Source organism: Hirundo rustica, chromosome 7, assembly GCF_015227805.2.
Source record: "Hirundo rustica isolate bHirRus1 chromosome 7, bHirRus1.pri.v3, whole genome shotgun sequence".
NCBI lineage: Eukaryota > Metazoa > Chordata > Aves > Passeriformes > Hirundinidae > Hirundo > Hirundo rustica.
The window spans coordinates 9,356,146-9,378,591 of record NC_053456.1 but is presented as its reverse complement, the minus strand read 5'-3'; the positions used below and the strand labels follow the sequence as shown (position 1 = coordinate 9,378,591).

The 22,446-nt window shown below is 44.7% G+C and overlaps 1 protein-coding gene across 3 annotated transcripts in view; it reads right to left on the bottom strand.

Moving 5' to 3' along the window:
• Nucleotides 1-832: 832 nt before the first annotated feature.
• Nucleotides 833-22,446, bottom strand: part of SLC12A8 (solute carrier family 12 member 8) — a 50,602-nt gene continuing 28,988 nt past the window's right edge. Inside the window, exons 7-14 of one of the 3 annotated variants that reach the window (XM_040070187.2) lie at nucleotides 18,156-18,243; nucleotides 16,549-16,636; nucleotides 13,328-13,474; nucleotides 9,898-10,570; nucleotides 8,938-9,035; nucleotides 7,293-7,410; nucleotides 4,983-5,043; nucleotides 833-1,944 (exon numbers count right to left, since the gene is read on the bottom strand). In XM_040070187.2, coding sequence (XP_039926121.1) covers nucleotides 1,779-1,944; nucleotides 4,983-5,043; nucleotides 7,293-7,410; nucleotides 8,938-9,035; nucleotides 9,898-10,570; nucleotides 13,328-13,474; nucleotides 16,549-16,636; nucleotides 18,156-18,243 — 1,439 coding nt within the window. In that variant the 3' untranslated portion in view covers nucleotides 833-1,778. The remainder of the gene's footprint in view (nucleotides 1,945-4,982; nucleotides 5,044-7,292; nucleotides 7,411-8,937; nucleotides 9,036-9,897; nucleotides 10,571-13,327; nucleotides 13,475-16,548; nucleotides 16,637-18,155; nucleotides 18,244-22,446) is intronic. The other 2 variants (XM_040070189.2, XM_058421397.1) reach the window with 2 other exon arrangements.

Sequence of the window (22,446 nt, the reverse complement as noted above, 5' to 3'; positions counted from 1 at the left end):
CTGGATCTCCAAACTCATGTCTTATTTTAAGAAGGGAATTAAATAGTTTAGTAGCCAACAAAGAAACTACCTAGGAATTTCTGCCTATTAATCTATTCATGCCATGCTCTGGGGTTTTCTTTTGTTCAAGCTACAGAGAAATGCAGAGCTGAGCAATCCTTGACTTGGGAGGAAACCACACATGTGACCGGACTTTGTGGAACAAAAGATTTGACAGGAATGGCATTATGGTTGGGTATGAAACTGTAACACAGGACCAAGCAGCTTGCCAGCAGTGGGGCAGCACCAAGAAGTGTTTGAAGTTTGCGCAGCAGTGATATCTGCCAAGGTTAAGGATATTACAAGCACAGGAAAGGCTCTCTGGAGCCACTGGCCACAGGAAACCCAGGGGAAGCTTCAACATGGACCAAAATCCACACAGCAGATTCAGATTCTTTGGAAATCAACAGCAAGAAGCAGTCAGAAAAGAATCCTGGAAAGGTGCTTCCAACACTGGATGACTGATTTGAGGTGGCTCGGAGCTGTTCACACAAACACTGCTTCCCTCTTGCCTCTATTGAGATAATTAAAGTTAAAAGCACTTAGTCAAAGACCTGCAACCTTGAAAAATGAATACACTTTCTGCAGTGCACCAAGGTGGCTCTTTTCTCCATGTCAGCAGAAAGCCTCCTGTGCCTCCCCCTGTAAGAAAATTGGAAGAGCCAAAGCTGCAGCTGGGCAGACCATGGGATGGGACCCACCCCACCCAGTAACACCAGGACACTTAGCACTGGCAACTGGAATGGTGCTCAAAGGCATTGAGAGTGCCCACAGAAATGATGGAGAGGAGTTCCTGGTGTCTCAGGCTTTTATTGCACAGGAGGAAAAATAAATAATCTAAAGGCTGGAATTATCAGAGATTAAACAAAGTGAAAGGCAGTGATTTCCCCCTCCTCATAATGTCAGAACTGATGTGTGGCGCTGGGGTTAAACATATTTTGCTAAAGCAATTCTGAACCATCTGTCCCTTCAGCCAAGAGACACTCTAAGTGGGCCCAGCTATTTTGTCAGGTCTCAGCTCTCACATCAGAAAGGATGTGGGAAATAACTATGAACAGCTTCTAAGACATAATTTCACAGTTTTACAGAAGAGGTCATTACCCTGCATTACTGCATTTAAATGTGCGATTTCATTTGTGAATATACTTCATAATCTTCTCGTACTTGCCACTGATTCTGGCCTATTGTCTAATGTCTTAAAATACTTTCTAAGACCTTGGTAATTGAAATGCTGAGGTAGAAAATTACTGTATTACAAGCAGGGAAATTCATGCCTAGAGGAGAAGTGAATTGACCTGGAAGGTCGCATCCATCCGTGGCACAGCTGGGAGTGGGGCACCAGCTCCTGCTGTCAGCGTCGCTGCTCTCAGGCAGAGCGTCCCGGTCACCCAGAGGACATCTGAAATGGGGTGTTGTAAGCTTTTAGAGCAGCAACGTTTTTAGAACTCAATAGGGCTTATAATTGAATTCTTTAAAAGGGCTATACTGTCTTCAGTAACCCATCACTTCCTTGGACTGGCCCTTTCATTTCCATTTTTTCTCCTCAGTTTGGGTAAGGTTTGAAGCCCAGCGATGTTGTAGTTTGCATAAACAAACAAGCCTCAAATACATAAACAGCTATTCACATTCTTTGTGCACGTATTCAAGTATTTCAAAAGGCACCCCTGGCAGCCATTAGCACTTCTAAATGCTTTTTGAAGTAATGGATTGAATTTTGTGTGTGTGTGTGTGTGTGTCCTTCACTGGAACTGGCTCCCAAATTCCTCTCTGCTGATGAGTGAGGACTGGTGGTAGCGGTCCCGGGAGGCGAAGTCGGCGTTCTCCTCAGTGAGCTGCCTGGTCTCCATGCCTACTGTTGCAAAGGACGGTGTCACCACGATCTGTTCCTTGGGAGTTGGCCTTCTCCTGCAAACAGAGAGGCAGAGGTGCCTGCATCACCCCTTGTTTGCGATCCATCACCAGCCATGCTCTCGGCTGTGCAAACAAGGCACGGTGATTCCAGAAGAGACCAAATCCTTCTCGGTGCCCTTCGGAGGTACAGAGTTATCCAGAAAGCATTTTTCTTGGAAAGCACATAAAAAAATGTACTCCCTTTCCACAAATAAACACTGCAAAATATACATTTTCATAATAAATTAATTTCCTCTTTGAATATTGACTATGTCAACACCTTCCACTGAGCAAGAAAAGAAGGAGCACAAACCATTTCTAATGAAAAATATCCTTTTTATGGTTTCTTAAGCAATAAAAAAACTGTGATAATTTTTGTAACTTTTAAGTAAAACAGGAGATTTTCCTGCAATCTCTTCATCCCAGAAGGTGATTTTAAGGAAACCTTGTTGGCATTTTTAAATCAAAAGTGTAAGACAAATACAGCACTTACTAAGACTTCATCAAGCACCTAAGAGCTTTAGAGGTGTCAAGAACCCTTGGCTGCCTCCAACTCCCTTGCAGTCTAATAGGATTTGTTCTTTTTCTCCAATTCATTAAAATATCTTGACTGGATTTCAGGAAAACAGGGCTCAGAAAAAAACCCTCTAAATAACTTCTATGCAACTTCTTGCAGCACAAGGTAGATGGGCTTCAAAATGACCCACGCAACTCCCAAGCAGAGCCCAAGGTGTCTTTGTGCCTGTAAGAGCAGGAGCCCTGGCACTACGATAAGGTGACCAAGCCAGCTGGCTGACCCAGAAATTGCACTCTTCAAGGGGAGAAAAACGGGATCAATTTCTACCTTGGGCACTCACCAGATCTCCCCTCAGCCTTCCTTGGCAGGGTCTTTGCTCATCGATTGCACTGACCAAAGAACCAAGGACTTTGTTGGTCTGGTAACCCAAAGGTAAAATCCCCCTGTGACAATAGCACCTCTCTACACGAGAGGCAGGGATAGTTTCTCCTTTCCACTCGTGGTCATTCTCCAGGAAACCTCACACCTCAGCCAGGCTCCCTTTGGGATTCCTGACAATGGGCAGGAGACGCAACTGAGATGCACCAAAGGACAACCAGGAGGAAAATGCTGTTCTATCATCACAGAGGCACAGAGCTGAAATGACCAGCCACAAATCTGCCTGGGGTGGAAGCAGGCAGAGCTGCCCGGGATAGAGGCAGCAGGCTCTGGTGCACTGTGCCATGAGTAATTCTGGCAGCATTTCAGCATGGCCCTGCTCACCCTGTTCCCAGGCTCAACTCCTCCTCACCCTTGGCTTGGGCTCGTGTCACCAGTCCAGCAGATGTTGTGCAAGGGGTCAGGGAACAATCCCTTACTCTGAATGAGATATGCAGAGAACACACGTGGTGGTGCATCCCACTGCCCCTCGCGCTCCACTGTGGTCTGAGAAATGCTTGTTAGGCTTCAGCTTTGACAAACAGCACCTGGGCTCAGCTCCTCTTGAGCTTATCAGAAACACTGTCTGCTCCAGGGAACTAATGCTAACAGCTCCTGGTTTTTAGTGAATATCCTTGGAAGCTTATTCTTCTTGCATGAGTAACAACCCAAGTGGAACAACATTTTTGTTATAGAACATTCAAAGAACGTTACGGACAAAAATTGTGGCCAGGATGGAAAATTACTATGACCAAAGCCAACTCCTTTGCTACGCTGTAAGCAGCAGTCCAGAGTGAGACCCTCTGAGTTCTCCTGCCCACAGCGGCCTGGGAGCAGCACCTCCCTCTGAGTGGGGCCTCTCAGAGCAGTCAACTCTCAAGTTTGCTATACTTGGAGGACCATCACCAAACGCTGATGATAGAGCCTGGGCTGATTCCCCCACTCCTCAAGGTTCAACCCTTTACCTGTTGAGAAGATGCAAAGACATCATAACTCCATAAGAATCTTTTGTTAAATGGTTTAAATTAAGGTATAAATTAAGTGCTGTTATGTCTAAGACCTACCATGGGGACCTCAGAGAGATTTCCTCACCCCTGGCTTCCCTCCCCAACCACCTCTGCTACCAAAAGCATGTTCATGTTATAGGAACTGTAGGCAGACACAGGACCTGGCAAGACAGACCAATGTGCTTAATTGCCTGGGCTTTCATTTGTTTTGAAGGAGACAGCAATCACATATAATGCATGGCAGCTCATGTTGCACAGTCCTTGCTACAGTGTTCACTCACTCCAACAAAAAAAGAAACCCAACAGACTGAGAAACTCAAAGCCCACTGCTCAGAGGCAGAGGTGCTCATAAGCTGCTATAGGAAATCCAATGTGATGGAATTAATAATTAATAGCATCAAAAAAGTTTAACAAAACTAGTTAATAACCAACCAACCAACAAAAAAAAAAAAAAAAACCATACCCAAACAAACAACAAACAAACAAACAAACCACAAACAAAAACAACAACAAAAACCACCTCAAGGTCTTCTGGGAATCAAAACCCCAAGACAATGCTACTGCAGTCTCATGCAAACTCAATTCTGAATGGTTCCTTCACCAAAGATCCTGTTTAACATATTTGCCCCAAGTTATTCCAGCTGCCCTGCCCCAGATTTCCTCTCTGAAACTTGAACACAGCTGCCATGTGTGCCTGTTCCATCACTACCAGAGGAGTTCACTTTCCGTGAATGATGGGTGGAAGAGAAGGAGTCTCCAATTTCTCATTTCCTTTCAGATTTTCCAGTTCAGCCTGAGCCATAAATTTTGAGCACAGACCTTTGGGGTGAGATAAAGCTTCAGGCACCAAGATGGGGTTATCAGCTGACATTCCCACACACAGAGCAGAGGAGGCTCCTGCTTCCTCACGTACACAGCCAACCAAATGCCAGGCTAACAGGAGCAAACAGCTCTTTTTACCATAAAGCAAGGATAACCTGAGTATGCAAGAAGGGGCAGAAAGACTGCTTAAGGTAATAACTAAGTCAATTCTTCCACCCTCTCTATGCTCATTAGTGGGTCATTGGAACAACGAGCAGTGTGTTGGTCACTGCCAAGTGACTGGTACCAACCTGCATGAAGTGATCAAAACCGACTTAATCCAGCCAAAGAAACTGAAATTTGCTGCTGCTCCTACAGAGAAAAGGCACAAGAAGTCAGTACGCTGCTAATTCTCTCATAATAGCATTACACCGCTGAATTTTTGCACAAAATCTCTAACCAGCACTCACGTTAATAGCCTGCAGTACCCAAAGATTTCGTGATAGTGAGAACATTCCTGCAGTCTTCCTACATGCTGTGGCTTTTAAACAACTGTCCAGATATGAACTCAGATTTCCTATGGAGAAGCTGTGCATTCCCAGCCCGACAACTTGTTAAACCCCAGTAAAGCATGAGCAAAGCACAGACACCCACCAGAGCAAAGCACAGACACCCACCACAGTACCTTTCACTGCCTGGGCTGCAAAAACCATTCCCACTTTAGGGATGGGGAGACAGGAGGAGTCAACCTCAGCCAGGGTGGCTGTGGTCTCACCATTCACTCCCTCTTGTCTGACCCCATGGAGAGCTGGCTTATCTTATTACATCGATTTCTTTTCTGATGTCTCAGTAGAGTTAGTTTCCTGCACTGGGTCCTTGCAGGGGCAAGGAAGTGCCAGAGCTGGGAGCAAAAGCAGCAGGAGAAGTTTATGGCGAGGGTCAGGGAGAACTGAGTCCTGCCAGTGCCTGCTGGATTTAGCTTAGGGTGATGAAAAGGAAGAGAGAGAAGGGATGTGCCAACCACAGGGCATTTCTCCTCCCAAGGTCAGGTCTTCATCTAGCCCCTAATCCAGAGTATCTCTCAGGCCAGTGTCTCCCAGCCTTTCCAGACAAAAGGGCCAATTGATCCTTTGAAGAGCAACTCACAGATCATCAGAGCCTTGTGACTGCAAAATAACATTCCCTCATAGCCAAGTAAAAATCAGGCTGAATTTTGGGCATTCACTTCTAATATTTTCAATGGCATGCATTGTTTTACGGTATGCATGAGAATGCACGTGCAAAAGAAACCAAAAAAAAAAAAAAAAAAGTCTAATCATGCTGCTATTTCTCAGATCAGCTTCCAAAACCCTCTACACACTGACAGAAAAATTTTTTTAAGCAATTTTTGGTGAATATTTCAAAAGCAGATTACAGAGATATCATACAGTGAGTGTACAAAGGCAAGAAAGAGTACAACACCTGAAAACATTATTTGCGTTTTGTTTAATGTATGGAGGCCGTAAACAACTTCTTAAAACTTATCCGTATTTTAAAAGATACAAGTTAGCAACTACTATCCACAATCTCTTTTCAACTCCCCCTTACAGATGCATAGGAAGGAAGTCACTCAAGAGTAGAAAAAGAACAATCGAGGAATGTTTGGAAGGTGGTGATTAGTTTTTGGTTTCTCATCATCTGCATTTCTGAAATCTAATATGTACATACCTACAGTCTAATAATCTTTCACCTAAATACATGCAGGTAGCTATTTCTATACATATTGCATGTGAACTCAGGCTCTTGATTTTTCTCATCCTGAACAAAAAACTGTAAATCCAGGCGTGCACTCAGCTGTGCACCTCACACACCTGCTGCTGATGGATGGATGGATGGATGGATGGATGGATGGATGGATGGATGGATGGATGGATGGATGGATGGATATACTCATCAGCAGGTGAGGATGCCCACACCATGTCCCTTCAGAGACACAGAGCACTGCAAACCCCCGCAGTGGCCTTGCCAAGGAGCTGTGGGCTCTCATGGGCTGCTTGCTGAATGTGCTTCAGTGTTTAATTTTGAACTTGTTTAAGCCGATCATGTGCACAGATCTTTCTAATGCCCTCTGTCTAAAAGTATTTTCCCAGATTATGTTCCAAACATATTCAACATGTTTAGTTCTGGAATCAAAAGGCTCTCTTGTTCCACAGCTATGAATGCTGAGATTTGATGAGACACTCATCATAATTCCCATTTTCCATAAACTTCTCTCAGGTGGGTTTAGATTGATTTGGTTAAATAAAACTTATTTATGGCAGGTTTTCTCATTGCTGGGATACACTTACAAACTGCCATCCCTATCAAATCTCAGTATCTGGTTTTGCAATTTGAAGCACAATATAATAAAGCAGCAAACACCATGTTCAAACTATCAAACCAACGCTAGTAAGAATTAGAATCTAACAGAAAATTAAAGACTCGGAGAGAAAATGTATTAAAACCAGCAATGAAACAAATTGTCATTGTTCACTGTGTCACCTGCATATTAAACACAAGCGTCTCAATTCCTAAGTAAGTTAAATTTAAATTTAATGAATTTTTAAGCTGGTGTAATAATAAAGGGAAAAAAAAAACCTCACCAAGAGGGAGTCCTGGGCTCACTTGGCCGATGTAGAAATACAGAATAACTGCTGCTCCCAGGCTGACAAGGGTGTAGATCCACTGAATGACAAACATTATGATGAGGGACACAATCGCCTGTTGGAAAGACACGGTTTGGGGTCACCCCAGAGTCTGGGAGGTAAGACCATGCCAAAGCCCAGGTTTCCATGTCACAGGGAGCCTCGTTTGGTCTCACTCTTAAAAGGAGGGACAGCACAGGTTTACAGTGTCACCTTCAGCAGCACAGAGGTAGCTCCAGTGAGCTTCCCTGAGTCCCAGGGGCAGCATGGGTCTCTGCCTGGGCTTCTCCAAGAGAAGCATCCTGAGGCTCACCAGCTCAGGAGGAGATTTGGCTCAAATTGCATATAAACAGGGACAGAGGTGGCACCTCCATGGGAGATGTTTGGAAACAGCAAGGGTCAGCACAAAAGAAAGAGTTAAAATTGTCCCAAATTACACAACTCGAAGAGAGAGGGCAGAGGGGAGAGGAGTCAGGATGAATAGGCACATCCGATTTTTGCTCCTGTGATTTTATTTTGCATTGTCAACCCCATCCCAGCTCTGTTGCAACCTCCTCTCAAGCCTGATTATTGACAGGAAACAGGGTTTGTTTTAATGAGCACAACCATCACCTCCATAAGCAAATTCCCCTGCAAAGTCAGAGAGCTGATGGCTCTGCCATCATGACTTGCACTTGGGAGCCACGTTCAATATGAGCCCAGAGATGGCATCAGTCACAACCTTCCAAAGATGTCATCCTAAAGATGGGCACCACTCCCAGCCCACCCCAGCCCAGGGGGACCCCTCACCAAGAGCTGGCTGCTGGCAGCAGCAGCGATGAATTTGAAAAGCAGGTGTCAGACTCCATCTGAGTATTAAACTAACGGGGTTTGTGGCTCGTTTGAGTGGGTTTGTTACTTTTTATGCACAGCTATGAAATCCTCATCCATGCAGTGAAGCCATATGGCTCATTCATTATGTATATCTGACCCTTTCCCTGTCATCTGCCCAATAATCCATCTTCCCAAGATGAATTTAAGTGTCTTAAACTTCTCAGCAGCTTGAGGCAGAAGCTATTTAAAAGTTATTTAAAGTAGCACGCCGTAGCAATGCTCTTCTCTCCTCCCTCGAAAGATGGAATTTCATAGCCGGGCTGCTGGTGTCAGGAAGTCAGCACTAATGAAACCCCACCCCAAGCTTGCTGAAACTGGACCATTAATAAAAGCAACACAGCTTTGAAGATGTTGTCTCAGTCCATTACACAGCAAGAAAAAGCAGACTGGCACATAGTGAAAAGAGGGACACTGACTTTTTTCCCCATGCAGTCATGCATCTTAAAAGTCCTAATAATCCAGACTTTGAATTTGTACTTTTGAGTTGTGTTGAAGCTTGTTTGTTTGGGTTTTTTCCTGTAGTTATTTATTTTAACATGCCATTGGGCTTTCCCTGAATTTGAACTGCTGGATGCATGGTACCTTGAGTATTTAGTTCAGGTGACCTGGAATATGAGAATCAAAAGCCATTATTTAAGGTTCTGGAGTATTTACACTGCAGTATGTGATGAATTTCCTTCTGTGTTCTACAATCACAAACCACTGCTCCAAATAAAAGAAAATTACTTACACCAACAAAGGAAATCCAGTGACTGAAAAATCTGGAGTAAAAGAATTCTGGTATTTGTTGAATTCCCAGTTCTGGATTTTGTCGCTTTATAGATGATTCTAAAGAAAGAAAGAAAAAAAAAAAAGTAGCTATAATGTGAGGTGCTATAATGTGGGGTTTTTTTCCTCTACTTTACATTACCAGATTCCAGGGACCAAAGCAAAACTCCTAGCTGACAGCTGGGTAGGACAGACTTAAACCAAAACCTCTAAAATGAAAATTGAAAAGAAATGCAAGAAAAAACCCAAGAAGTTGCCAGGTACTAAGTCCATTTGAAGGCTGCATCTGTCTATTTCCCCCTCAGTTTCACGATTTGTGAAATAAGAAAAATAATACTTTCCTCCCTCAGAGGGGTTTTGGAAGCTTAACTGACTGATGGTGATGAAACACCACACCATTGGGAATGACAAACTCCATGCACAAGTGCTGTATCAAATACCCACATCACCAACAGAACAAATTCAGAGCTTCACCTAAGGATGTTGGGTTACAGACTCCACCTGTGTTGTGGGGACCTCTGCATTTTGACAGCCTGACTTCTAGAGTCACACAGCTCCAACCATCCTACCCCACACCACGAAGAAGTAAATCCCAGGATACACCTAAAGCCTTTCTAATGTACAGCATTCAGCATGCCAGTGAAGAATTATGAGTATATCGTAAACAACCCAACACTAAATTTAGTCCTGCCTGCTTTCCTGTGATTAATCTTTTCTAGGAAATTGCATTGGAACTTCTCCTGTGATGCATTGCAATGAACTCTACCCTCACCTGGAATAAATGATATTATTGCCATGAATCATTGAGTGACAGCCCCATATAAAGCTCGTTTCATGCCTGCCTTCAGCAAAGCACTGGGAGGACCAAGGTTATAAACAATTTCCTCTGAACATGGAGATGTCCATCTCCTACAGCACTCACCTTCTCCCCTCGGGCCAGGGAGCATCATCACCTCACTGCAGAGCTCTTCCCTCTGCTCCAGCGTCCTGGGTATGTACTGGCCAACTGCAGGGGGTGATGAGAACAGATCTGCATCCCACTGACAGCCCTGCTCATCCACGTCCTGCTGCCTCTCATGGGGCTCCGTGGTGTCATTGCAGCCGTGCTGAGCTGGGGGAGCATCGTGGTGGAGATCCAGGAGAAAGCTGTCCTGTAAGGTCTGCTTGGCTGGCCTCTTCGCCTTCTTTCGTTTGACCTTTTGGGTTAAATTCTCATCTCCTTCTCTTTTGCAAGTACTTGGCTCACTAAAAAATGGTTTGAAAAGCTGGTCCATGTCTTTTTTGAATTCCAGCAAGGTGCCATTTGACCTGCTTTGAATTACCCCATCAGCTGCACGGCTGGGGGGCTTGCTGAAAATTAAAGGCTGGGAAGACAGAGCAGGTCTAGCAGTTCCCATCTGGGTCTCTTCAGGTTTCTGCTGAATGTTGTAGCTCAAGGACAGCGAGAAATAGGAATAGTCCACAGCAATATACGTCAGCATGAAGTTGATGGTGACTATGGGAGCAAGAACATTCACTTGCCCAATGAAGACAAAAGCCATGGTGATGAGACTTGTTAAGCAAATCGCAGCCACGGGAGTCTTGTTGGGGCCTTTCTAGTTCAGGAATAAAACAAGATTACATTCACATTACTAACCATGAACCTCACCGTGAGGATTCCCCACTTGCTCAGCTGCCGTATGCGGTTACCTGGACTGTCTGCAGTATCCCCCAGTCATGAAATACATGCATGCATGTGCAAACAGAGGCTCACAGGCCCAATAAATTAAAGAACAGACTGGAAGCCAAAAGCTGTTGAGCTCCCATTTCATTCCTAAGCCTTTTCTTCATTCAAAAAACTTCATTCAAGCTTTTTCTTTGGTAAATTCATCCACTCTCACTCATATCTCCATGGTAAAATAATGTCATTAAAGCAGCAATAAACCTTCAGAGAGATTTGTGGGGTTTATGGGAAGTCTTAGGGGAATAAAACGTGTTAATTAGAGTTAACTGTTCGTCTCTAATTATTCTACAGGACCGTGCATCACCGCCTACCCAAAAGGCTCCCTCGTGCTGCCCTTGGAAGAGCCCTGCATGAAGCAGTGCCAGCTGCACATCAGCAGCTTCTGGCCCTGCCCTGACAGGCAGCCGAGCTGAGCCCATGGTCTGCTGAGCCCCTGCACGTGGGGTTCCCCTCCTTCAAGCCAGCCCAGCAGCAGGGGAAAGCAGCAATGGGGCTGGGGGTGGCAGCCCCAGCAATGCCAGGCATGTGTCAGGAGGGCAGGCAGCAAGGGGAAACACTGCCTGCTCCTGTCCTTTGGGACAGGGGGAAGGCAGGAAAAGGAGAAGGAAAAGAGGCACAAAACAAACAGCATTGGGAGTGGAAATACCCGAGCCTTCGGCTCATGAACTTTAATCCCAGGTCTAACATATCCTTCCTTGGACCAGGCATCATCTTGCCATTTTGCCACCTGACAAAGCTGTGCAAGCCGTGCAAAGACTTTGCTTAAAAACATCTTACAAGGTATCTTACAAAATATCTTAAGTTTTCACTTAACTGCATTTACTTCTTTAATAAACACACAGCTCAAATGGAAACTATTTCTGTTTCCTCCACTCTTATTTATTAATAGAAAAGGGGACAAGTTCTGGACTACTACATCTTTTCAGAATGAACAAGAGTACATCTCAGGGACAAAGGAACGCAGATCTCAGAAAGCATCTTCAGTATCAGAAAGATGTACTGAGATGGGGAGCAGATGGGACGATCTCAGGATGGATCTGGCTCGGATTAATCTCCACAGAAAATATTTGTGTCCTTCCCATCAGCTGGGGTTCTGGTGACCATACCACCTCCTCCAGCCATGAAAAACAAAAACTGATGTGGAGTAGATTGGTAAGGACAAATTAAATGTATTTATTCTCCATAAACCAAATCTAAACAATTCCCAATGTGGCAGAGAGAAGGAAGGGGGGAAAGGGGGATCTGCCTTTGGTTTCTCACCTCTTTTTGAGCCCTTCCCATCATGGCACTCTGCCTGGAGTTCAGAGCAGAAAACTTGACAGAAAGACAGGAAACTATCAGAGAAGAGAGGGAATCAACTTTGCTAAACCACTGAAAATTTCACAAGGGTTGCCAAATAGAGAATAGCTTATTCTGGGATCACCTGAAAACTGCCTTCAGGAGCTGGAAATTTTTGCAGTCATTATTGTTCCTGATTTCCCTATGATTATTACTATTATTTTTGCTATTATTATAACTTCTGGTTTAGAAAACTGCTTTGAGAAACATAACACAACAGAAAGAAAATTATTATACTTATAAAAAAAATAAATATTTTTAAACATTCATATATATCAATACTGAAAAATATTTTCCTGTATTTTTAAGCCACTCTGAAGGTGCCAAGCATCATAACATTTTTCCAGACACTCTGTACAGTTAGGTATTGCAGATTATTGAGAGTGACGGAATTATTTTCTCCCTATTCAGAAAAAGGGAAATTCATGTGTGGATGTATAGCCCAAGACTACAGAGTCCATGGTGACTGATATCAGTAGAATGACTCGTGCATAAAGACTATTCACAAAGCAAGGAAAACGCTTCTTGTCATATTCCAAGCAAGACTTTGTTTCAATGCTTATCTAAAGCTTAGAATACCCCTAACTTAACTTTTCAAATCTATTCTTTCATTTTATTTAATAGTGTCCCAAAGACACCTTATCTTACAAAGAAGTGTCCTCTTCTCCTCTGCACACAGACTGAATCCACAGCATCACAACTGGTCACAAACTCAGCTCTGAGGTTATCACAGAAGATAGGAACAGATCAAAGAAAATGCACAGGAAAGAAGAATAAGAAGGAAAACAGATAAAAGGTAAAGAAACAGTTACCATCTATTTCACCAAGTGCTGGGACAAAAGCTTCAGGTTTCTGCCCTGGACAGGAGGGCAGAGGAGAGGGAGGTACCTCCTTCAGTCATGGCCAGGGGCAGCACCAGCACGGAAAAGGTGCTTGCAAAAAATCCCCACAGGCAAAGTTATATCATAAGAGCCTGTCCTGCTGGGGACATCTTGAAGGGGTGGGCCAGCGGGAGGGAGGGGATTGATGACAGCCCAGGAAGGGCCGTGTGTGCACAGGGCAGGACACAGGGGACAGGCAGGGAAAGGACCACAGACAGATGGATGCTTGCTTTTTCTCATAAAACCACCCATTTCCTGGCTTTCCTGCCGAGGCATGGGATACCAGGTCCTGAGCCTTCCCCTCCTCACATTTCATGCATCACCCATCTCACTCTACAGACACATAGAAAAGCTTGGCTTCTTAAGTTCAGGTGAAGTTTGACAGCAATCCTGGAGAAAGGATGACTAACCCCACATCCAAGGAAGGCGAGCGTGGGGATCACATTCTCCTGGGCGATGCACTGCAGGATCCTGGGTGCTCCATACAGCCCTCCCATGCAGGAGGCCAGGGATGAGATGTACAGCCCTAGCAAAAACAAAAAACCCACCAGGGATACCTGGAGGGAGCGGAGAGAATGCAAAGTTCATTATGTTATGCCCCAAAGACACCCAAGCGGTCTTAAATACATGTATTTTAACAGATCACATATAAGCTCTGGGAAAGAAGCAATTTAACTGGTCTGTAGTATAAAGCACAAGCAATTAATACAGGAAAATTATCCCATAAAAGTAATTTAATACTGAACATCCTGTACCGACAGAACCATTTTACAAGCTCATATCCAAGAAATTCTTTGTCACTCGGAGCAATTGCAGCAAAGCAGCAGCTATTAGATTCCCCTTAAGTAACTGGAAGTGAGTTTATTTCAGGCGAGATCACTTATATACAGAGCACATCATACAGGAAAAGCTGCCCAGGCTTACAACCGTCCAAAACAGGAAGACAAACCCCTGTGTCTCAGAGGGGAAAACCAATCCTGAAAGAAAACCCACAGCAAAACCAAATCAAAATTGCCACTTAAGTAAATGGCATCTCAAAAAACACGCTCCAAAGGATATAATACAATGACCTTATTTTCCTGTCTTCAATGAGAAAAGAATTTCCTTTGGCCAACATGAAACATTTAAAAAAAAAAAAAAAATTTAAAGACATAGTGCTAACAAGGCTGGTTTTAGAACCAGTTTCTGAAGCACCCTTTCAGGCTGGGAGCACCTCCTGCAGATGTGGAGGGAAAGGAGGGACAGCTCCTGGTCTGTCACACAGAAGTGAGGACTGGGGTCCTCCGAGCAGGTCCTCACTGTCGAGAGCTGCAAGCACAGACAGCGTACCTAAAAACTGCACCCATGTACACAAAACCCTACAATACAAACATTGTGCAAGAAAGCTTTCAAATGGGAGTGCTCCCGACTCTGCAGTGTAAGGACATGGACAGAAAAAATAAGCAAAACAAGGTCTAGGGTCACCTGAGACACCCCCAATCCTGCAAGACCACAGAGGTCTGACAGCCAGCAGCCAGGCACAGAGAACAGCAAAGCGTGGGGGTAACTCCAGCACAAAGGCCAGGCAGAGGGGAAAATCCAGCATTTTGGTCCAAATCCAACATGCTCGTGCTCCTCTGAAGCGAGTGCTGGAGGTGCAGACAAGTATCTGTGGCAGAGGATGGCACCAAATGCAGGTCCCCTGCATCCCACACGTCCTTTGCTCCCACCCCTCCTTCCGTGGAAAAGAGGGTCAAAATGAACAGGTCCTCTCAGGTTCTGCCCCCACTGAGGTCAGGTGGCACATGCTTTATTAAGAGGAATTACAAAAATTTACACGGCTAAAGGTGATTCAAGCTACATCTGACCATTTTTTTGTCTACGAAATCTGCAGGCAGCAGAAAGGAGATTGGGTAAACAGCCATAAAAAACTTGCTGTTGGGGAAGGCATGTGAAATTAATGTCATGATCCAGAACTGTTGAAACTTCCTACCACCACATTTCCCCATGAAAATCCTCTTGGCCTTGTGAATTGTATCTTGTGGGACAGAAGGAACCTGAGGCAAAGATGAGCAGATCCCAGCTCTCATTAGACCAACAGACAGACACTCGGTGGGGAATCCTCCCTTCCCTCTCCTCTAATCCTACCCTGCTCTGAGAAACAAACAGTTGTGCCAGACACCATATATTATTTTAGCTGCCAAAAATGCTTGCATTTAAATGTGCTACTTGACATTCAAATCAGGGTTAGAGGGGAAGAGTCCCTTTCACGGAGGCTGATGAAAGGTTTTGCTCTGCGTTTTGAACACAGAGAGTGTGAATACATCGCAAGGAATTGGCAGTTGGAGCTCATTAGAAGTGAAATTACTGAATCTCATTTTTATGTTTAAAAAGCCAAACAAATACTGTAACAGAGAAAAGCAGCCGAGCACTCGCTCACCTGTGATAGAAAGGGAGAGTTGGGGGAGTAATGATCTCTCCCCCCTTCCTCTCTCCAAAGTCATTAAAATCTAAAGCATCTTGTAATAACTCAAAGAAGAAACATGAATATTGCACCATTTGTTTGCTCCATATTAAGGGAAAGAAAATTGAATTTGCTTTTTTTGGAGGGGAGTGTTAGCTTGTTTATTTTTTGTATTTGACATTATTAAGTATCTTCTCATTCACTACTAGGAGACTGTTCATTTTCCCCCTGAGGGTTCTGAAGTTAAAACACAGCTCTAACAATCTGTTTCTCTTCAGCAGATTCATTTAAAGCTGATTCTTTTGTTACTGCACTTTTTGCTCATTAAGTCATTGACATACGAAGAAATTGCCTTAGAGAAGGCAGGTTCATTTTTTTTTTCTCTGAAACAGGTGGATTTTTTTTACCCCTCAGTAGGAACTGGCAAAGCACCACCAATAATTGTGAGTTTATTTGGGGTGGAAGAAGTTTAGACCTGCAATTTCTTAAGAAACAAAGCCAGAGTTTCAAACTGATATTTTAGACTAAAACCATGTCACACATCAAACTATGTAAACTTCTCAACTTCAAATTAATCACAAAAAAACAGTGTCAAATACAGCGAACCCATGATTTTGGACAATACTGAATAACAGAAAATTAGGCCTTCTGCATCCCATCCCAAGAAAGACAATGGCACACACCCAAACCTCTTGCTCTCTTTTTAGAGGCCATTGTGTGTTACACTACAACCCCCTCCTCGTTGTAAATACTGTGTGTGGAATGTCTCGAGTTTAATAATCCTGTTGCTCACCCTGCAATTACAGCCTGCTAGATATGGAAATGTGAGCTTCGCTTGAATTAGTAAAGGTAAGCTGGGCAGTTCTTTAGAGATTTCAATTTGGTCTAAGCTTTCACCAATGAGAAAGGATACATTGAATAAAATACAGCATTTATCATTAGACCACATTACCATACTTTAGCTCTTAAAGCTATTGCTGGGTGATTATGCCAAGATTTGGCATCACGGGATATGCTGGTGAATGCAAGGCTATTCAAATCAATTGTACACTGGGATTTGCAACGCGGAAATCCCCCTGAATTTTAATGAGGGATGCGTACCCAGATTCCTCAGGCTTTTGGAAAACTCAAGCATTGAGTAAGGCAGATGGCAACCTGAAAGCACCATTATATAAAACCACAAGTTACCTTCTCTGCTATCATGAAGTCGTAGCGGAGTGACTGGCGGGTACAAATGGCTCCCAGCAGAAAAACGAAGACCATGTACAGAAACCACCTGCAAACAACAGAAACAAACCAATTTCTTCACAGCAAGATGAGGCCATTGAGAGTTCTGCTGCTAGGAGAGGCAGGAGACAGTAAAATGTCCACAAGTTGGGTCTTCAATCACTCTGCATGGCTCCTGAATGATGTAGCTTCAGGGATAGATTTGACACTAATCCATTCTACTTACCCACTATGCTGTGCCAGGGACTGCTGCAGGATGACTGCAGGTACCCCTGAGGGGAAGGTACCTGCACCCCTTAGGCGTGCAGGGGGGAAATATCACAGTCCTGGGGACAGACTTTTTAGTAGGGCTGTAGCAAAACACCAGGGGGTAATGGTATAAACTAAAAGAGGGTCAATTCAGACTCGGTGTAAGGAACAAATTTTCTACAATAAGGGTGGTAAAACATGGGAATAGGCTGCCCAAATAGGTGGTGGACGCCCCATCTCTGGAAACAGTCAAGGTCAGGATGGACGGAGCTCTGAGCAATCTGATCTGGTTGAAGAAGCCCCTGCTCATTGCAGGGGGTTGGTCTGGATGGCCTTTGAAAGATCCCTTCCAGCCCAAACCAATCTGTGATTCTGTGGCTCTGCAGGTACACAGGTCCCCCCATCTGGCAGTAACATTAACAGCACAGCTCTGCAGCCTCAGCCAGGATCCTGCTCTGGTGTTCTGGCCTTTCCATACTCAGGCTGGGGGATAATTTTGTCTTTAAAGCCCAGACAGCAGAGAAGGGAATGACCACAGCCTTGGAAAGATGGGTTCATGTGATACTTCTATGTCCTGTGGAATCCCCCCTCTTAAAACAAGCACCAATTCCAGCGGGAACCCGTCCAAGTTGTGAAGAATCTTCCTTCCTGATTGAACATTGGTACACAATTAAAAGAAATCATTTCAAAGGCAATCTAGATGGCAATAAAAGCAGGCAGGAAAACCTACTGAGAGCTTTTTTTTTTTTTTTTTTTTTTTTTTTAATATGCAGCAGTGGAAGGTTCTCCTGGAAAGTAGTATTTCCTTGGGAAGAGCATGACTAGATTATGCAGGGCTTCTGTTTCCCCTGTCTTGCAGGTGGGTGGGTCATCTCACCTCTCCTGGCCTCATTTTCCCAGTAATAAAAAACACAAAGATTTGATACTTCTTTTCTATTTATATAGAAAAAGAATGCAAGAGGAAAATAGAAAAAGCAATAAACCCCCGCCTTTGAAATCAACAGCAGTGAATGACAAGATCATCCCACTCCCAAGCCCTGGAGAACTCTGCATCCCACTTTGGGACAGCCAGGCTGCAGCAGCACAAGCACCCCAGCAGCAGCACAGATCCCACCCAGCAGCAGCAGGACTGAGCACATCCACACTAACAAACGTCTCCAACCCACCCAGAGAATGTGGTGGTGATGGATGACAATTTGAATGAGAGCCACACTTTAATTTTCCACATGGCTGAGTAATAAAGGGCTGATGGGAATATGAAATGGATTGGTCACACTCAGTGCAGTTTCCAGAGCAAATTTTCCCAATCAATGACTTACGAGGTGCCAATAGCAGCCAGAGACCCCAGAGGGACGTTGGAAGAAGGCTTCTGGAGATCTCCACTCATATTGAACCCAGCCATCACACCTGTATTTTGCAGACACAAGTGCAATTTAAAGTCAATCTAAGTTATCGTATATATAATACACATTGCAATATGTAATATAATTTAATCAATCGGTTCATTGATTGTTTCAGAACAGTAACTATCTCACTTCGCTGCACTGCCACACAGACAGATACTGGCTCCCATCAATTGCTCTGTAAAACACCGTTCGTGTCTTTAACAGAAGCAAGGCATCACTAACACGTCAAAGAAGCCTCTGTCCAGTTTGAACAATGCTGGGGGGAAAACAGTACGTGAACAAAACCCATCTTATCTTCATACAAACCTAACAAGAGACAATGCTGCCCAGTTGTTGAAAAGAGAAATGCCACTGTTCATCAGGGCAGCACATGCAGCAGGTGGTACAACCCCCAGACCAGATCCATTACAGGCCCCTGCATTCACAGGAGACAGCCACTGCTACAAAACAGGCTGTCCTGCCCACATGAAATGATGATCACACTAGCAGAGGCAATAACAGTGCTCTCGGCACGTAGGTGGCACCTTCCAGCCAAGGGATCTGCTTTGGAAGTCGGCATTATCTCTGCCTTGCAGATAGAGAAACAGAAACACTGAGAGGGCAAGTGATTGTCCCAGTGTCACGTAGAAAACACATGGTAGGACTAAGAATAAAACACTGAACTGTTATTTTAGGCCAGAGTACAGGGTATTATACAATCAGGGACAGTCCTTAGCCTAAAAAATTACCGTCTAACGACGCAAGAGAGGGAAACAGGATGAAGCAGAGGATTAGACTCTCTACATTAAGACTAGAAAGCCAAGGTACGGATTGGTTAAGGGGCTTTGTCCATAGTTGAAGGAGTCATACCAGACTTGCCAAGAAAACAATAGATTCCCTTGTCACATTATGCCAAAAGTTTTCTTAGAAGACTTCAGATACATGCTATAAATAAAAATAAATAAAGAGCAATCTGTTATTTAGAATCCTGATGAGAATCTGGACAATTTGAAGGCAGGAGGACCAAAGGCTTTAGGATGGTGAGTTCTGCCCATCCCTGTCCCTCCCTGGGATGTCAGACTAATGTCTTCATAAGGACCCGTGGGCCAGGAGCCAGCCAGCAGTGCTGATGGCACGGTCCCTGGGGCCAGGGTGAGATCACCACAGAACAATGGGAAGGAGGATGCCAGCACCACGGCACTCACAGCATCTGGCAGCCCCGGCAGCAGGGCACCGACCTCACGCCAGCCCACCGTGGCTGCCAAGCCCAGCAGCCATTCCTGGTGTTCAGAGGGCATAAGAATGACAGAGTCAGTCTCTGCAGCTGCAAGTCTGAGTGACTACAGCTCTAAACCACCAACAGCCCATTGCATTTTAAAGCCCAAACACGGATTGCTGCTTGGAAGGGTTTTTTTCCCAAGATGAAGGAGAGACAAGAGCCATGGGACCAATTTCAGGGTAAAGGGGAAAAACCCAAATCAGCCAGATGGATTCTCTCCCTCATCCCTATTCCCTACAGACCTTGGCCTTTGATGGGCTGTCAGCAATGGCTGGGTTGCTAATCATGGAACACAAACTCTGCTCTGCTCTGTCCCAGGCTTTGCTGTGCATCTTCATAGCGCCACCTCCACATCTGCTCAAAGGGAATTGCAATCCTCCTCTCCGCACTGCCCTGCCATGAGGACAGCACATAAATGAGCAAAAGGCACTCCCATGCTGCCAAACACATCCAGGGCTTTATTTATTTATTATTAATGCTTTTTCCTTGATCACCTCTGTTTTTTCCCCCTTGATCAAGTCCACTCACCAGCCACCTTTTCCTGTCATCTCCACCATGAAGCCAGAGCCCCAACAATTGTTCACTGGTCCCCATAGAATCCTGGCATTCCTCAGCTCCTGGAAGAGCTTTTCCTCCAAATTCAGACCAGATTTGAATCCTTGACACCATACTGAAAACATTACAAATCAAGTCCTTAATTTTCTCCTGGAAGACTATTTTGTGGATGTACTTCTGAACAGCACAGCTAAAAGCCTGTCAGCTGCTCTGGTTTTCTCTAGATAACACTTCCATGCAGTGTTCAAGCCCTGCTCCTTTCAAACAGCTACACAACAGGCTTAGGTAGAAGTGAGAAAAGTTAGGAAGGCAGAAGTCCATGGAAGTGGTCACAAATATGCTAAATAAAGTCTCTATGAAGCACTCTTTGATGACATGCTACTTTGCAATTTAGAGACAAAGCAGAAAACTCAGAATTCTCTGAATTTTTCTTCCAAAGGGAACAAACTATTGTCAGGAAGACAGCTGTTAATCTCATGTGCTTCTTGGCCAAGCTTCTCAAACATCTGGCACCACCTTTAAATCTTCCAGCTTGAGTCACCTCTTCCTCATCCAAAGTCCTGCCTCAGCAAAGCACTGGGGAAACACCAAAATGGCATTTTCTGGACTGAACATAAAAAAGCTGAAGACGTGAGTCATCGGCACGGCGATGACTGCACAGCCTGGGCTGCCTCGGTGCCTCCCTCCCACAGACCCACGCACGCCCCGGAGCAGCCAGAGGATGACTTCCCAGAGCCCACTAAAGAGGATCTTGAGGCTGATGATTGACCTCCTGCCCTGCAGTGACCAGGGGTCACACCCAGGCCACTGCACACCACTAGCTTCTGTCAGGGCTCCCAGGACCAGGGTTTCATGGGTTCCACAACCAAAGGTCAAGGCCACCACAGAGGGAACCAGCTCAGATATTATCAGCCACTCGTGCCGAACCCACCTCCTCTGCGCTGCAATTATGACTCTTGACATGATCAGTGCAAAGGTATGGGCAATCTGATAGCACAGATGTATGGACAATGCCAGGGCCACCCCTCCACCACCACCCAAAAAGTAATTTTCCATACAGGATGACAGCAGCCAAAGAGCAGCCCTGAGAGGGTCTTTTGCAAGCAGCTGCCTAAGCAACCCACTTTTCAATGAAAGGACAACCCGACTAATTAAAAAAAATAACATCCCAAGCAACCTCCACCATTCATAGCCTCAGTTACCCCCTGCCAGAGGAGTCTGAGTGGCAAGAAGCCACAAAAGGTCTTGTCAGACATTCTGGCTGCTCGACAGAGGAAAAACCCCACACTTGCATCTAAAACTCAGCAACACAGAGAAATCGGGATGTTCCTTCCTTCAGACACATTTCCCTAGGGAAATGGCCAATCCCTTCTGAACTCAAGCAGTCATATCTGCAGATTGTCCATGGAGAAAATTATCCACCTCTCTGTTTCAATGAGATAGCAGGCTGGATTTTCCACACTGGCTATTATCTTAGAGAACAGCAGATAGTGACAAAGCTTCTGGACAAAGAAGCATGAAAACACAGTCAACCCAGCCAGGAAATTATGGCTGAGACAGTCTGTACGTTGCTGCTATTCCCAGTTAATCTGGTCCTGGGCATCATCCAGGAGGTGGATACGTGCATGAGGGGACCACCTACACTGTGTGTCAGACACAACCATCAGCCCCACCAGCCACGGTTTGTAACTGCAGATACCATCGCTCCTGCAAACGCCCAGTGCATTTTTCTGTGAACGTACTATAAAATATAAAAGGTGGGTTTTTTCCTTCACCCAGGAGGTGAAGAATGGAAAATCTTAGATAAGGCTTGTAGCTAATTTTTTTTAAGGGCCAACTTCCCCACTGATGTAAGCTGGCACCTCGCCAGAGACTTCAATGGAGTTGTGCCAGTTTACATCATCTGATAACTTTAACCAAAACTTCTAAATCTATTTGCTGTCATTTTGCAAGCGCCAGATATGGTTTATTTCAGAACTGGTTTCTGGGCAGTGACATTTTCCACTAACGCTGCTTCAAACGACATCTTACTTTCTCGTATCACAAGACAACACATTTCTTTCATTAAACAGAAAACCTTGGGGATTTAGTAGAAAAAATTTTTGTGCACAACAGAAACTGCATTTATCTTAATTTTAAAAATGCACTGATGGCTGTGTGGCTGCTGCTGAGAGCTGGCTGTGGGGAGGTGCCTCCCGAGACTCCCAGTTGAAAAGCCCTGCCTGGGTGGGTATCCAAGTGTTCACCCATCACAGCACAGCAGCAAAATGTGTGCATGGAGGAGGTACTTACAAACATGCAGAGCAGCTGGTTAACACGTAGCATCTCTATAGGGGCACATTCACATTTTCTACAATGTGTATTTCAGTCTTTTGACTGAAGCCAGCAAAT